The sequence below is a fragment of the Mizuhopecten yessoensis genome, unplaced genomic scaffold (assembly GCF_002113885.1).
Source record: "Mizuhopecten yessoensis strain PY_sf001 unplaced genomic scaffold, ASM211388v2 scaffold8213, whole genome shotgun sequence".
In the NCBI taxonomy this organism is placed as follows: domain Eukaryota; kingdom Metazoa; phylum Mollusca; class Bivalvia; order Pectinida; family Pectinidae; genus Mizuhopecten; species Mizuhopecten yessoensis.
The window spans coordinates 899588-917546 of NW_018407435.1; the positions used below are offsets into that span (position 1 = coordinate 899588).

General features: G+C 34.2%; 2 protein-coding genes across 4 annotated transcripts in view; both read left to right on the forward strand.

Annotated features, from left to right (window-relative positions):
- The window catches only part of LOC110455419, a 20249-nt gene extending 13531 nt beyond the window's left edge, over positions 1-6718 (forward strand). For all 3 annotated transcript variants that reach the window (XM_021505549.1, XM_021505548.1, XM_021505550.1), the window contains 4 exons: positions 399-1175; positions 1961-2967; positions 3176-3393; positions 5307-6718. In XM_021505549.1, the coding sequence (XP_021361224.1) occupies positions 399-1175; positions 1961-2967; positions 3176-3393; positions 5307-5379 (2075 nt within the window). In that variant the 3' untranslated portion in view covers positions 5380-6718. The remainder of the gene's footprint in view (positions 1-398; positions 1176-1960; positions 2968-3175; positions 3394-5306) is intronic.
- A 6558-nt stretch (positions 6719-13276) lies between these two features.
- On the forward strand, positions 13277-17872 carry LOC110455372. Its single transcript, XM_021505470.1, has 4 exons — positions 13277-13311; positions 14534-14580; positions 15430-15485; positions 16348-17872. Exons 1-4 carry the CDS (start codon positions 13277-13279, stop codon positions 16882-16884), a joined length of 675 nt encoding a protein of 224 aa, XP_021361145.1. The 3' UTR covers positions 16885-17872.
- Positions 17873-17959: the final 87 nt, after the last annotated feature.

Here is a 17959-nt window from a genome sequence, read left to right on the forward strand (position 1 = left end):
AAACTATTTCAAACTTAAAGTAAAGATCTACTTGGCCGATTGAACTGAAACTTTGTAGGAATGATCGAATCATGGTCCTGACAAAGTGTTGTTATTTTTCGGGTCAATCAGAAATACAATTTGGCTGCCATGGCCGCTATTTTGCTACTAAGTTCTAATAGGCCGATCTCACTTAAAATTGGTCTAGGAATGATCAGCTCATGGTCCTGACAAAGTTAAGTTAACATTATACTATTTTTTACTCAAATTGGTACATATTTCAACAACAAAAATAAATACTATAGACTCAGGTGACCGTTAAGGCCCATGGGCCTCTTGTTTTATTTTTTTTCCAGTTTTTTCCTGCAAAACTAGCTTTATATACGTGGAATCTTATACTATTCTATTTGATTTTGCAGGTATTTATGGAATACCCAAGTCTTTGTGTGCTGCTATGTACATTAAGGGAATCACACAATTCTGTCGAAAGCCAAAGAGTGTTTCTTGGCTAACATCATTGTACATAGTTGACATCAGTGATGATATACTTAACGAAATACAGAAAGCGTACAGCAATTGGGAGAAGGATAAGAAATCTATAGAGCCAAGTGAACTGCTAAAGCAGGAATCATTGGTCAGACCAAGAAGCGCTTTTTCAAAATCAATGTCACTCAGAGGATCAGCCGCCGGGGTTGGTGGCAATGTAACAACTTTTTCTGGGAAAGGTTCAAGCCCCCTACATGAACAGCAATGGACCAAAGGTCCTGATGAATCAATACCTGGACTAATGGATAAAGTGCGATGCTACAAGACAGATGATGGATCGTTCTGTGTTAAGATCTACACTGGTAGCATTACAAAAGTTAAAAGTCTTGATGCAATTGTTTGCACAGCAGATACCTCCCTCTCAGGGCTTGGTCCTCTTTCAGAAGCTGTAGCTGATGCTGGCGGCTACAGATACAATTCCAGTTTCTCATCCCAGAAGCAAAAATACCATTCAAAGGCCATCAAAGGCCAGGCTTTCGTGTGCTCTGCTGGGCATTTGGCAGTGACACATGTAGTTCACATAGTAATTGAACAACTTGTTGACACACAGCATCAAAGTCTGATTGATTACAAAAACTTTATTTTGAATGGATTGCATTCAATGAGTGGATGGAAGATGAGAAGTGTTGCTCTTCCACTTTTAGCTGGAGGTAATTATGAACTGTGTTTCACATGTTTTAGTCACGTTTACTGTTTACAATGCCGTTCTCTACGTTTTGCCGCAGAATTTGGCTGCAAATTTAGTAAGTAATGTGTATGTATCCTGGTCTGAAAATCACAAATTGTATGAACTTGCATGTTTAACATTGAGTGTGCATAATCATCGCTGTGTGCAGTATTAAATTAGTGACTTTTAAAATATATGTTCATAACGAGGACAAGTAATGATGAATTGTCAATTTTGTCGAGGTTAATAATTAACTAGCGGCTATATGGACCTGACAATGTGATAACTTAACCAAGACAAAGTCGAGGTCAGTATACCTATGTGGTTTAATTGACCTCAGAAAATGATATTGACGAAGGCGAAGTCGAGGTCAGCATCACTTCGACTCTTGTCAATATCACTTTCTTGCGTGGTACATTTATGTCGTTATATGGGCCTGAGAGTAACACTTTCTAAGGTCCATATGACCACATATTTACCCCAAAAAAATTATTTCATTGATGCAGAGTATGGATGTCGTCAGGAGGAAAGTACTGCGTTTTGCACAGAGGGCAGTGTGACGTTAACATTGAAGTTACACCATGAATAAAAATTGACCTGCTATACATTTGGTACATTAAGTGCAAAAATCATTCAGATAATCGCTATAAATTTCATATGCATCATGTCTTGAGCAATTTAAAACACATCAAGCATGATCAAAATCAATATACTTTATGCACGTGCATGTATAAACTTCATGTTTACTTTTTTTTTTGAATTTTGAAGGATTTGTTCAGCATGACAAAGGAAGCATTAGGAAAATGTGCGACATATTGTATGAGGCAGTCATGGATTTCCGCTTAAAAAGTGGACCAGGAAGATCGCTGAGAGAGATCCATTTTGTGAACCGAAAACCAGAAATCACTCAAGCATTTGTCGATTGCTTCAACCAACACCTATCCAGTATCAAAAAAACGCCCACTGGACCAGCACCAAGTGCAGGAGCAGGAAAAAGTACCAAGAAACTACAGCATGGGGAAGCAAATAGTTTTAGTGAAAGCAGTTATGGCACAAAACTGAAGACACATCGAGGGCAAGGTGAAGTAGGAAACTGGGCGTCAGTGAAGCAAGGCCAAAGACATACACAATCAATGATTCTACCAAAAAAGACATCCTCAGATGGAGGCACCTACAACAAGGCCATTGATGACCTAGGTTTTCTAAGCACAAACGGTGGTGGGCCAAACTTCCGTGGGAATAAAGCACTTGTGAAAAATGAATTACGTGAAGAAGAAGAGAACTTGCAACTTAAGGAGAAATGCAAGACACAAAAACCTGTTGTTCGCAAAAGGATTCAGAAAAATATTTGTGCCGCCTGTGATACAAAATTGGAATCGGACAATGTGAGTAGACTGGCTTGTGGACATTCGTTTTGTTCCATTCCGTGTTTCATTCCAATGCAGAACAATCCTAGTTGTGCGATTTGCAAAGAAGTCGAAGGAGCAACGGCAGCAGAAAGTGAAGAGGATGTAACTTGTGTGATTTGCATGGACACAATCACAGACCAAAAGAAGCTATCGTGTGGTCATGTCTTTTGTGGTGATTGTATAATGCAGTCAATGGCACATAAGCCGGCTTGTCCTGTTTGTGGGAAGATTTTTGGAGAGCTAGAGGGAGACCAACCAACAGATGGAACAATGACTGTGACAAGAAATACACATCACTCTCTGCCAAGCTATGAAGCTTATGGCATCATAGAGATCAAATATAAATTCCAGGATGGAATTCAACAGGTGAGCTTGCAGATTGAAAAACGTAAACACGCGATATGTTCTGTTTATTGATGGGACCGAAAAGTATTACTGTATTTGAGACTTCTGCTATCTGACGAAAAAAACGGAAATATCTACCATTTTATGAACATTGATAAAAAGTTATGATGAATTTTCAATCAAGTGTTCCATGTTTAAGTTTTTGAACTAGCATTTGTTTTTCTTAAAGGAAAATCACCCACAACCTGGAAAGCCTTACAAGGGCACAGAAAGGCGGGCATTCCTACCTGACAATAGAGAAGGGCAGAAGGTGCTACGTCTGCTGCAAAAGGCATTTGACAGTCGTCTGACCTTCACCATCGGTTCATCAAGGACAACTGGGCAGGAGGACGTGGTGACCTGGAATGACATTCATCACAAAACCAAACGGGATGGTGGTGCTGCAAAGTAAGTTATTTTTAGCTCACCTGGCACGAAGTGCCAAGTGAGCTTATGCCGTGGTGCGGCGTCCGTCGTCCGTCCGTCGTCCGGCGCCAATATTTTACTTTAAATGACTTCTTCTTAATAACCGAAAGGCCTAGGGTGAGGATATTTGGCCAGAAGCAAACTGGGATGAATGGCTACCAAGTTTGTTCAAATAAAAGACCTTCATCTATTTTCAAGGTCACAGGGGTCAAATATGTTAAAAACTTTAAACAACTTTTTCTGAATAACCAAAAGGCTCAGGATGTTGATATTTAGTTAGTAGCATATGCTGGGATCAAGGACTACTATGTTTGTTAAAGTGAATGACTTTGACTTACATTCAAGGTCACAGGAGTCAAATATGTTAAAAACTTTTAACAGCTTCTTCTCAATAACCAAAATGCACAGGGTGATGATGTTGGGCCAGTAGCATGCTGAGATGAAGGGCTACAAAGTTTGTTCAAATAAATGACCTTCACTCATATTCACGGTCACAGGGGTCAAATTTGTTTAAAAGCTTTAAACAACCTCTTCTGAATAACCAATAGGCCTTGGGTGCATAAATTTGGCCAGTAACATGCTGGGATAAAGGGTTATCAAGTTTGTTCAAATAAAAGTCCTTCATCTATTTTCAAGGTCACAGGGGTCAAATTTGTTTAAAATCTTTAAACAACCATTTCTGAATAACCATGGGTCCCAGGATGTTTATACTTTGCAAGTTCCATCCTGAGATGAAAGGCTATACAATGTGTTCAACATAATGACTTTGTTCGACTTTCAATTACAGGGGTGAAATGTTTTAAAAAAAATTAACAGGGTCTTTTGAACGAATTTTAATCTTAAATACTGATATTTTGCCTGTAGCTTTATTTTAGATCACTTTTAAGGTTACAAGTGTGAGTTTTATACCAGGTGAGCGATGCAGGCCCATTGGGCCTCTTGTTTCTGAAAAATATTAGTTTGTTCTATTTTGACCAAGCTGGATAATAAACATTACTGCTGTAGTTTCATAATCGTAAACATTTCTGTTGAAGTATCACCAAATCAATTCCAAGATGTCTTAGTTGTTGCTTTATTTCAAAATTTGTTTATGGTATATTAGGCTTTTCTGAATATTTTCATTCTGTTTGTAAGGAAAGACTCATTAAGGCCCCATTTTTTTCAAACATTCCCCAATTTAAGAAAATTCCTCAAGATTCCTCAGGAAACAATTACTGGAGTCAAGGAAATTCTGAAGGAAATCAGTTTATGACGTCTAAGGTCATTGCTTAGCAGCGAACTTTCAACAGCTATGTCAGGATACGTCATGATGGATGCCAAATGCAGTATACCTTGTTTTACCCCTGTCCATGGTTACTTGTATCTTAATTTGGCGGCTCGACGTTTGTTTTTCTGTCTATTAGGTGGTGGGTTTTTTTCATATATTTTTAAACTTTATACTGACATTTCCATGCTAGCCTTCATTATTAGGTAAGCTATTTATCATCATGAATTGTTATTCGTTTTGCTTCTTCTGTTTTGTAATTTCTTTTTACTTCTGCAAACACAATTAAATTAAATGAAAACAAAGATTTCAAGTATTTTGTAGATTACTTGTATTACGTATTATTCCTTAATGAACTTAAAATGAAATTACAGTCATGTCAAATATAAGTAATATTACTGACAAGTGGGAACTGTGCAATAGACCTTTGTTCATTCGACATTTTATGTCTTTATAGTCAATTTGGTTAGATTGTGAAACAATTGGGTTACTGGTTGATGTTTCAATATAGAATGTAAAAACTCAAGACACAGGTTGGTTAAATAGCTGCGGTCAATTCAGTATTAAGACCACGAAGATGTACATGTACATGTTATTATCTTACTCTTATGAGCTGTTGTTGTCATTGTAGATTTGGATACCCCGATCCAACCTACCTGTCACGTGTGCAGGATGAGTTAGCAGCTAAAGGCATCACAGAGTAGAACAACCGACATAGGAGTGATGTAACTTGTACAGACCACACTACAGCATGTTGATTTCATGACATGTTTTGTAAATAGGAATTATTTCTGCGCTGGTGTAATATGTTTTATAAACAACAAACTTACTGGTTTATCATGATTCTTACTTATGGATTTTTTTTCATATTTTCATTATTGTTTATAAAACTTGTTCATGGTCTATCGTTACTTGCCTCGTGATGGTAAGCAATCATTGTGACTCGGTGCACATCAGTTTGTATATTAAAATCTGTTTCATATATATAAGATCTTTTTTTCATTTCATATGAAATTTATGAAACTTGTCACGAATTTTTTATTTTATCTCGCCAGAGAAATTGTTCATAAATCTCATATGAAATTAAAACGAGTGTAAGATCCTTTTTATCACATAATCAATATTTGTGGCGTATATTCGTGTAAAATGATAATTTTCATGCAACCTTGAAATGTAAAAAGCCGCCATTTTGAATCCAGTGTGTATGTCTCTGACGTCGTGTACTTGTCCTACGCGTGACGTCACAATTGAACGAATTGAAACTTACAAACCATTCACAGGGCTGATGGGTCATATTACATGGATTAATACGCTAAACAAAATGACATGACACCGGTCATTATGTGATAAAATCATGTACATATGATGAATATGAAACCCTTCCTGATATGTTTTAAATATTGCTTTGTGTTGGTTTGAAGTACGCGTATATACATCCTTAGTTGATAAACGAACTGAACATACATATTGCTTTGTGTTGGTTTGAAGTGCATCCTTAGTTGATAAACGAACTGAACATGCTACAATACTTTCTGATATTCGAATTGGCATAAATGAGGGCATTGTTTAGTTCAGTTTGTATTGATTAAAAGACCTGTGGCATTTTTTGTGGAAAAGAAGCTTGCTTTATTTGGTCCTGTCAATTTTATATAAAGAAAACGAAACTGTAATCGTTTGTTTCTTATTTGAGTTTCATTAAACCTTGTGATAATTTTCCTATATCAATTACGAAAAAAAATGCAGTTTTATTTGGAAAAACATGAAATATATTTTTCAAGCACTTCTAACTAACCAGATTGTGTTTATTTGTGCAGTCAGTCAGCGCAATGAAACATTACTGTCTATACGATTATTTCTTATAGTCGATGTCACAGTAAACTCTATCGTATCAGTATATAATTGTATGAATATAACCTGTATCATATACACAGTTCAGATGTTGTTGGGATTACTGAATTTTACTTATTTAGTCTGATGTAAGAAAGAAATCAGCATGAAAAATATAAAAAAAAAAAACTTATGTATTTCGTATTCTATTTGACTGAGTTGGTTTTTATTGTTGCCTGTATCATTTGGGTTCATCATTAGTTTACAATATTTATAGATTTGATTTTTAAATGGAAAAATAATTACATGAACTGAGCATTGCTGCTCATGTATTATACGACATGGTTAGTTTAGTGAAATAAGATGGTGATTAATTTTCGCTTATACTAATGTTTGCTTGCTGGAGTGAAGACTTGCTTTATTAGATATATATAATGATGTGTTTGTGTTTTCTTTGTACTACGTTTCAGGAGGGTGTGCATACATAAAATTGACTTCAGTATGGATTTCCTTTTGTAAATATTTGCAGGAGTTGCTTGGAGTGGAGATTCTAGCTTTTTTGATATTTTCCGGATATACGCATATATAGTGCTTTGCGGAAGTTTGCATAGATAGGATCCAGTGCAAACGTAAATAGAAAGATCTAGGAAAAGATAAAGTACACCTAACAGGTTTTAAGCCACGTAACTGCATGACATCATTGCCGTGGAATTGAGCCACTTCCTGAACCAAGTGGGTAAAAGTCAATGACCTCTTAAAGGGCCCTTAACTGTCAGTTTAAAATCGGTTATTAGCCTTGGTTGAGATTTTGTATAAATGTAGTATGCGCTTTTAATTGCTGTGTTAAAATCCATGTTGTCTGTCATCACTGCAGATACATGCGGAAGTTTTATTGGTCACTAGTTGCACTACAATGTATATATTTCATGTTCAGAACGTTCTGACACGACCCATGTAATATTACCTCATAATAGTCCAGTATTTTGTTATCCATAGCGATGGTATTTTGTAATTTTATTACAAAACCTTCGAGAATTTATACTAATGTTGTTGGTGTCTTGCCCATTGTAAATGGTGTCTTGCCCGTTGTAAATGGTGTCTTGCCCATTGTAAATGGTGTCTTGCCCATTGTAAATGGTGTCTTGCCCGTTGTATACTTATATTTAATGGGGCAAAGAAGTAATTCCAACAGTGTGGACAAGTTTAGGTTGTCAAATTTTCGGAGCGGTCCGCTCCTTTTTCAAGACACAGTGAAACAGAACTCCATTAGGATCCAGTGTTATATGGGATTTTACCGTCTATATTACTTCTTTGACCCATACTTATATTTCATGTAAATCCATTGATATTTATTACCACTTAAACCCAAGTGTTATAGTTTATAATAATGTCGCTAGATTATGGTAAATTGATATAGCACATATTTTTACGTTTAACAAACACTTATTTATTAGTTTTTCATAATGGCACGTGGGTGACTAAGCCTTATGTTTCGACACAGAAATTCCAGTATTCATGTTGAGATTTCAGAAAAGACTTTTTTGTTTCAAGCCGAACATGTTGCAAAACTCCAGCTGTGAACCATTTTGGGAACTTCCATTTGCAAGATCCAGAAACAGTTAATTGTTGACGTAGTATTCTATAAATATACCACGTTTTCCCCGGTTGAAAAACATTATTTGAATCCTCTAATATAATTTAAGGTTAAGATATTTTGCCCTCTAAATTTTCTCTGAATGAAAATATATATCCGTTTTGGGCACCCTTACCTTACGCTTGAAGTCTCCATTTTGTAAATATGTATTTTAATGTCATATTATACATATATTATATGTCATACAGCTATCAGATTGTTCAGGAGTAGACGTTATAGGATAAACAGACATTACTGTTTTCCGAGATGATCGATGCAGAGTAATCCGAACAATGTTTTGTACTACATAACGTCTACATACGGTTAAGCTGTTCCTAAAGTCTGTCAAGTCTTGTCATTCAAGTCACTCGTTGAGAAAAAAAAGAGTTTTGGACAAATTTAATGTGTCCCTTAAAACAGTGGTTTGATAATCAGAAACTATGTGTGATGACAGAATAACTTATCTTAAGCTTTATGTGTCAGCATCGTAAACATTGTACCAAACTCACATCATGTACATCCATCCTGATCTTAGCTTTTTAAAAGATACTTACATAGAAGTATCTTCCCTATATGTCAACAAGCATACTGTATCATGTATTAGGTTTCCACGACACTTGTATGTGATGAATTTATATGACTTAGTAAAAAGGTTCATGTCGTAAGATATGCATTAAAAAGACATATATGTGATCAATAAATTTAGCATAATTGTTTTATACGTGTTTAATGGTATATTGATATATTGTTTATAATGCCATATCATCACTTAACCTGTCTAATGTAACCCATGAACAATATATCAGTCACAGTTACTCGTCTTATACGACACCGTGATGGACTCGGATATTGGTCAGATTAACCTGTCTAATTTGACATCTTGTGTTGATACATCATATTGGTGTGGTTAACTTGTCTAATCCGACACCCTGTTGGACACAATGTGTTGATCAGATTAACCCCTTCACCACTGTAGACCATAATGGACTCATCCAGATCAATGCATGGTAGAGTCTACTAAAGTTACATAGGTGTGAAAGGGTTAACCTATCTGATCTGAATTCATTTTGGAAACAATGTATTAGTCACTTTATATAGGAATATGCAAGCTAGTTCCTACATGTAATAAATTGGCTAATAATGTTATAATGGATTACAAAGAATGTCGAAATCGTCAGGGGTTTGATCATACAGGGGTCGCTGTATGTGGGCACATAACAAATAAATGTCGTAAGCGATTTTCAATTCCCGTCACCAATAGCATATTCGACGGTCTGTATATATTTTATCATAGATTATATGCTTTAACTTATTACAACAAAATATTCTAACTGGCATAATGTAAATTACTTTCGCAAAATATGTATTTTCATGTTGATAACCGACGGAAAGGGAATCCAAATTTTCATACAACAAAACCGTAAACAATATTCACAATTATTTAATAGCAAACTGCAGTAATTGAATATAAAGATGTCTCGTTAATATACATCTTTGGCAATACATTTGTTAATATAGAAATATAATTAAATACAGTTGACATTTTCTACACCAGAGAAAATACTGAGTCGCTGTAATAAGCAGATACATATGTATCAGCTTATTGGACGTTCCTATAACAATACGGCCTAGTAAAGGACAAAAAGTGTACTCTCCTGTTTTATAGATATTTTTGGTATTGACATGATATAGATATAATGTTTCACATACCTATTGGTATAAGTACTTGCAAATCTAAGACCACTATGTAAATTCCTGAGGAAGTTGTGTTCAGTTCTGATATTCAATTTTATAGAAATATTTCGTGAGCTGTCTAAAAATGAGAGATACAAACGCAAGTTAGATATATTGTAATTGCAGATACAAATCATGGAATATATTTCGTACTTACTAGAAAATCACGTTTATCCCGCAGAATACAAAGGTACATGGTTTTTTGTTTTGCATTGATTAAACATCGCGTGAATATTCATACACAATCAACCAAGCGATGCTTACTATTTCTTCCGTGATATCACCTATCTGTTAAAATGTTTTAAAGGAATTAAGCGAATTATAACTTTTCACATATAGTCTTTGAATGACTGTATGCTAAGAAAAGTATAAATGAGTTGTTAATTATTATTATCATTATTATTTAATTATTAACATCCTTTCCGTCCATGCCTTATGGATATTCGTTGTTTTTAATATTTACCATATGTTGTTTCATTATTGGAAGTAAGTTACTTAAAATGGTAAGCAGAATGTGCACAGTTATTTTTAACGAAATTTTAACAAAGAATATGTTTTGTTAAATTAAGGAGTTAATTTGTGATTACTTCATAGTGTTATTAAAAGTTTGTTGAAGGGGCTTCATAGTTTGAACCTTCGATTCTTTTTTAAATAAGTCTTTTGAATAAAGTGATGTAAACCTTTTTGTTTGTTTAACCATGGTTTAGGGGTACATTGTACCGTTGGTGACTAATATTTCTACTCAATAATATAGATTTGTGTAAGCGTATAAAATATAAAGAGATTTAGTGATTTCAATGACAATTTGTTTTGTCCTTTCTTAATAACTTGAATTATTCGGAGTTTAAGTTAGCATTAGACATTCTAAAAATGATTCGACCATTTTCAAAAGAATTGACCTGCCTTCATAAATTATTTGCTTATTATCATAATCACTCTGGTGGAAAAAAATCTGAAAAGGAAAGTTCCCTTCGTTATGAAGTATTGTAGTGGAAGTATTTAAGAGAGTGCTCAATATGTTTTATGAAACAGTGTAGGCACATCGTTTTAATCTCTTATATTTCAAGTAGCGCTTTCAACTTTAACCCCTTACTATTAACGTAATAATAATTGTTGAAACTATTTAGGTTAAGAATTTTCTTTCTTTCTAGTCTCATTAGATGCCAGTGAATAACACTGAAACGCTCATAGTTTTGATAAAGCTTTGAAAATTTCTTCGTGTGTCACATATGACTTGATACGTAAAATAAGGCCAAGTTCTTGGATTGTATTATTCTGTGTCTTTATCCTTGTAGAATGTTTATTCCTGCTTTGCTATCCACCAGATTGTTGTAAAATTATAGCGGTTTTTTACTGATTCATGTGTGTACTTTGCCTGGAAAACGCGAAGTTACCCAAGATGGAACCACATTTATGTCCCTTCTAAAGAAAAATATTAATATTTCCTAGTTAGTTTGTGGAACATCCATTCTATTATTATATTACCCAATGGATGCAATTTGATATCATTTTATGTATTTCCTTGGTATCACTAGCGCGTGTATCTGTTGATATAGCTCATATAGTTGAGCCAGGTTCACTTAGAAATTTTAGCTTGCTGGGTACCCAAAACGGAACACTTCATCATATATGTCAATTTATGAAAATAAGTTACAGCGTTTCAAATATTTTTGTTCATTTCAAAAATGTTTTGTCACTTTCTGATATATTTCATTTATTTATTAAAACATTCATTTAATCATTTTGTTCTATCATTGAAAATGTGATAAAATATTAATATTTTCGCAGTGCCATTTCAATTGAATTAATGAAGTAGAGTGATACACTTTCCCTCAGTTGCTTAAAAACCCTTATTAAGATAACATTCACTTGTATTGCAAAATAAATATGCTTTATCAGGTATATGAAAAGTGTTCCATTTTAGGTACCGTTCCATTTTGGGTACTGCCACGTTAATGAACAATAAGTTCAATATCAAATTAAGATTATAGCTTAGTGGTGAAAGAATTCGTTATCCAAGCAAAATATGTATAGATTACTGTTATTTGATAAAAGGTAAATTTTAGTGGAATTGATGATTCTGATGTACTGAACATGATTGTTTTATAGAGGTAAAGTCACTAACTTATTTTAGTTGCAATCCTACCACAGCGTCTTAATCTTCGCTAAAATAACGAGTTTCAACACACAGTATTAAAACTAAGGCATGGTTGAAGAAGAATGAAAATCTTGTATTAAAACCAAGCAATTTTTGTTACCTTAATCAAGTGTAACTAATTCAATTTCTGGCGTATTACTTAATATTTTTAATATTTTTGGAATGTTTTGTGTGATTTGATCGACAGAAATTGTTATAAAGATAGTATTAGCTCGCTGTTGTAAATAGGGTTCAAGCTAAGTGCTCAATAATAAAGTAGTCAATAATAAAACTTAAACATTTTACAATATGTAAATATGTGAGATTGTAATGACTAATTTCTCAGTTTTTCTTTAAATCTGTTTACATTAATCTTTTCGTTGTTAATGTATACTAATCAGAAGTTTGATTTGGTTGCGTTTAAATTATAATTGCTAGCATTAAAATGAGTTATTCTGATAGAAAAATCACTTCTTCGTTGTTGTTTTTTGTTAGTTACTATCTCTGATAATTGAGATTTGTAACAACGCTTATCTAGCTGATTATAAAAGATATATATGCCTTTACTTATGTAGAGTAATTTTCACATTACCGTTACACATGAATGACATGGGCCACACTCTACTATCAAAATTTAACGAATGCAACGTAACAAGGTTGTATATTGAGGAAAAAATCTGCTCAACTGACATTGGAAGATACATTTAATTTTTTTAAAAACAAAAACGTTCAGACTTCTTCAGAAACTTCTGGAAAATAGCGTTGAGTTACAATGAAAGTGCTTGTGATTCATTATTTGTGGGGTTTTTTGTTCAGTTCACCTGTCCATCAACCTTTTTAGGCAACCATTATAAAATGGTGGGCTGATCAAATCGTCCATGGTCCGTTCATCCTTAAAATTTTCTTGTCATTGCTTTTTCTGAAGAAGTACTGAACGGATATTTGTATGACATGACCTGAAGACGTATTTTAATTTTAAAATCAAAGCAAGAATACAAAGTACTCAAATCAGATAAGCACCGGACAACTGGGCAGTCCGTGTAAAAATAACACTTTTACATTTAAGTGGCCACAACATACTTATGTGTACACACTAGGTGATAAATTGATTACAGTTTACTCCTACAAAGGAACATATACATTTGATTTTCTTTCAAGTGAAGTTGCTGGCGGATGACGACGCTCGGGATCAGTGTTTTTTTACACGGTTTACCTGTGTTTCGAGGTTTACCCCTTTAATTGATGACACTAAAAATACTTTGCACGACACATGGGATTCGGGTGCACAGCAAAATTTAACCCCAGGTAATATGTAGTGAATACGATAAGTAATTTCCATTAGTTTAAAAAAAATCTATTTGTGAGGGTAAAGGATCACATTACCAATCCTGGGCCAAACTGATTGCGATTGAAGAACTGTACAACAACATTGAATTACCAAAGGTAAGAAGTTTAATTCTTCTTCTATTTTATTATTTTAGTACTGACTAGGTCTTAATGAATAAGAAAAGCAATATACTTAGTTTTACAATGGTTAGCTGTTTTCTTTTTGATTGAGTGATAAAGGTAAAACACACAGGTGAATAGATACAGTATACCTAAAAGTAATTACACTGCACCATACAACTATTTTGTCCTTCTATGACTCATCGGTGATGCTAGGGGATAAAAGAATGAAAATCCAAATTTCGTAAAACATTGTTTGAACTGAGGGACATGTGAGTAAAACCTCTTAATTATGAATTGAAGAATTTATTGGAGTCTAAGATATAGTAATGGTTAAATTGTATATGCTATTGTGTGTTAGATAGAATAAACACAAATCGAGAATACAGTATAACAGGTATAGTGTCGATATAAATTCTATATTTGTGCTGGACACAAACCCTAATACATCACTTTTCCACATATAAGTACATATACATCTGTAATGGTTTTGTGTCGTTTACAAATCAAAGGCTACATATGGGGATCACTTTTTTTCAGAACTGATCTCGTCCTCGCAAAGGTTCCCTGCAATAAGTATTTGACAGATTTCTTTAATTTAATTGCTGACATTACCAATTACCTACTTACCTGGTCTACTGTACATGTATTACCGCCTAGGTCCCTCACAAGCATTGATGAACATTTTCCATTTTTAACTTTTGTCTTTTTTTAATTGTCAACTGGATATGAAAACATATTCATAAGCCTTATGAGTTCACCTTGGGGATTATTAAATAGTTAGCTTTTGCAAACTTCAATGATAAATGACAAATCAATTCTTATTATTCATCCATCTAAATGCTCTGAAAATAATCCGTGGTCAGAATATTGTTCAAGCAGCGTTCATTATCCGCATTTACTATGCGCAATACTTTATTATAGGACAACATAATCCGTCATGTGTTGTCAACCAGCGTGGAATGTCAGCGCGCTCGTCGTCAATTACTGTTGCAAGAGACAGCGATCTAAGTGTGCCGATCCGTTCGTGTTTGAGGGGAAATGATTAGCGTTATATTCCTTTTTTTGTTGTTGACAATAGCAGGACACCATTTGTGTGCGAAAGTCGAGCCGGAGAACATTCGCAAGGTAGGAAGTCGTTTAATGGCGAATAGTATGGTTTTGAGCAGTGGTGTGTGAATTTGAACAGGTGGGTTTTAAAGTTGAAAGTTTCATTTTTGTTACGGTGTATATATATGCTGTATATTATAACCCGACGGACTTCTCCGACACGTGTTAAGCTGAACAATAGAAGCCAAAGCTTCAGTCAGCCTGTGTTTTTTTATTGTCTATGTCTTGCTGTATAGCCTTCTGACCGAGTTTTATACTTTGACCTGACGGAACCCATTCCCGTTTCCAGTCTTCCTCCCAGCCCCCCGTCCTGGACGCTCAGTCCCGACATGATCTCTCCTGTCAATTCTACATCAACCATTGTCTGCATTGAAACCAAAATACAATATGCAGTGTACTGGTGTGTGTATTTGATTATCTGAAAATCGAACTGATGGTGTTTGAAAGGTTTGCTCGAATAAATTCCAGTACAATTTGATCTTGTTTATTTTCCGTCGAATGTTACTATTTGGATATGGATTTATGTTTCCCTTGACATGTTTTAATGAACTTTAGATTTTATAATATTGCATTTCTGATTTTTGTCACGATTTTTAAATGTAGCTTGCCATAACGTTTCCTTGGTAAAATTATACATTCATAGACTCATAAATCTCATATGGAATGGAAACTCATGTTAAATATTTTAGAGTAATATGTGAACTAATAACAAACAAGGTACCGTTACTCTAAGAAGTATAAACCATAATGAAGTCTCATTATATAGAGATATGCGGTGGTACACGGCTCTTTAAGTCGATTGTGAATTTGTGAATTTTGAATGTGGACAGAATGTTTGTTTTTAAATTGGCTTATGCTTTTTTGCAGCTGTGTTTCATAGAGACTTCGGTAAATGGCACGTTAGAACGCACCGATGGACGCAAGTAAGTGAAATTATATATCTTTACAAATATAGCATGTACAAAATGCTGCTTCGTTTACAAATTTAAAAAAAAGTGTTACTTTTTATTTTACATTTTTGATTGGTTGATATTACATTGTATTGACATACGTTTGCATTTTTACTTTCCTTTATTAAAAATATGAATCATCTATTGTTTACTTTTTGAAAATATTTTTGAAATAGATGAAATCATATGGCTGATTATTTAACATTTAAGATTCAATATGAGGCCGATATTCATTTAGTTTCTGAATTCTTTATTTGATTTCTATGTGTATGTTTCTGAAAAACTAACATTATTATTTTTGCATAATTTGCAGGTGAAGTAAGTTTAGTGTTTATCAAGTTCAAAGGATGCATGTGAGTAGAAAATTAATACGTTTGTTTACACACCGGAGATAATCTCTTTTTTATTGTTATACTTTTCTCAATTTAAGTATGATGTGGTGGTGTTTCCGTAACACCGGAACACACTGGACCCCAATTGCATCACATACGGTACCTGAGTTAAGCCTCAGTGTAGACGAAATAGTGACAAAACATGTGCCGTCGTATACGTAATTTCTTTTTAAACTTTCGTCGTCATGTTAAATTCGCCCTCAGATCGGAAGGCGAAAGGGGCGAAAGTTAACCTGCGGCGACAGTTTCCCGGTATACAGTATACTATATATATACTGAGAGAGAGACAGATAATATAACCCAGATGAGATAGTAAGAAATAAAGTGGTGTGGGTTAATCCAATGGTCAATAGGTATGTTGGTGTTGTTCATTTGATATTTGTGTAATTGTAATATTCAAACGTAATTTGCTTGTAATACATTACATGTTTTGTATTCATTAGAAACCATCAGTCACAGAAAATCCAGCACAAAAGACAGAAAATTCGATCCAAAACCAAGATACAACAAATAGCACATTGCAGATTGAAGAGCCGTCATGGAATTTTCCTGGTATTCAAGGAAATCTACTCTTTCGCTTCTTCTACAGCGACATACATTATTTAGAAGAAAAACGTTATATCAGATGGGACTTGGACAGGTCTACTGACACCGTGAACATTTACATTACAGATATGTATCGAAAGGAATTTACTAAAGAAACCATTGACGCTGCGATTACAAAACTGTCAACTTTGAGAGAAGGTGTGGTCAATTTCAAAGCGGAAGAGTTTCCTAAAATAGCTGCTGAATTGCAACACTATGTTCAAGACTTTAATAATGAAAGCTATCGGTCCTCTTTGCTTCAATATTGTCCCAAGTCCATGGAAGTTAAAATATACTCCGATCCAAACGGCAATATGGAACATGTTAAAACAGTATTAATTTCCTATATGAAATTCTGTCTTGATGATGTGCGTTCTCAGATGAAAGAATCATAACTGGCCGGTTCTCAAAACAATGTTAATAAGAATGTAAACATGACAAGACCATGCTTCAAAGTTGTATGATAGTAGTTTTCAAGTAAGGAGGTATCATTGTCGGAGGATCATAATATCATCTTATTGTACATAAACAAGCCAAACTGCTTGACAACAATAAAGTGATGGCAGGACTCAGTCTAACGTTTTTATTACATATAATGTTCACATAGATCTATTTTAGGATAGCCATGAAATCATTTTTGATAACTGGATGATTTGGACGAACTGGAAAAAGACGTTTTAGAAAATAATCACAAAGCTCCAGTTTCTGCCATTATATTTAGGTAGACTTTGTATCTACTTTTGTATCAAGGAAATCTACTCTTTCGCTTCTTCTACAGCGACATACATTATTTAGAAGAAAAACGTTATATCAGATGGGACTTGGACAAGTCTACTGACACCGTGAACATTTACATTACAGATATGTATCGAAAGGAATTTACTAAAGAAACCATTGACGCTGCGATTACAAAACTGTCAACTTTGTTTTTATTACATATAATGTTCACATAGATCTATTTTAGGATAGCCATGAAATCATTTTTGATAACTGGATGATTTGGACGAACTGGAAAAAGACGTTTTAGAAAATAATCACAAAGCTCCAGTTTCTGCCATTATATTTAGGTAGACTTTGTATCCAAGTGTAGTCAAGACTAGACATTAAAAAAAAAGTAGTGCTAATTGGATCCATACCTCCATTCATTTAGTTTGTCTACTAGAGATTGTCGAATGAAGTTTGTGATCTGATATTCAGCTGCCGAATTAAATTGTAATCTGATATAAGAATAACTATGAACGGGTGATGAAGGTTTTGATTTATTTCTTTTCTTATTATTAACATCATTTACGACCAAAAGGGGTGAAAATTCCAAGTAGCCATTGGTTGATAGTGTTATTTACGTAATCTATATTTAGTATTTGTCTATGTTAACTGAACATTAAACGCTCATTACATTAAATTCAGATTGTGTTTGAGTATTAGCTATCGTGTTACGCCATTTACATAAGGACTTCCCACCTTTCGTAA

Coding starts and splice junctions, on each gene's coding strand:
- LOC110455372 (XM_021505470.1), top strand. CDS start 13,277: ATGGGATTCGGGTGCACAGCAAAATTTAACCCCAG. Junction 13,312..14,533: donor ACAGCAAAATTTAACCCCAG/GTAATATGTAGT, acceptor TGTTGACAATAG/CAGGACACCATTTGTGTGCG. Junction 14,581..15,429: donor AGCCGGAGAACATTCGCAAG/GTAGGAAGTCGT, acceptor GCTTTTTTGCAG/CTGTGTTTCATAGAGACTTC.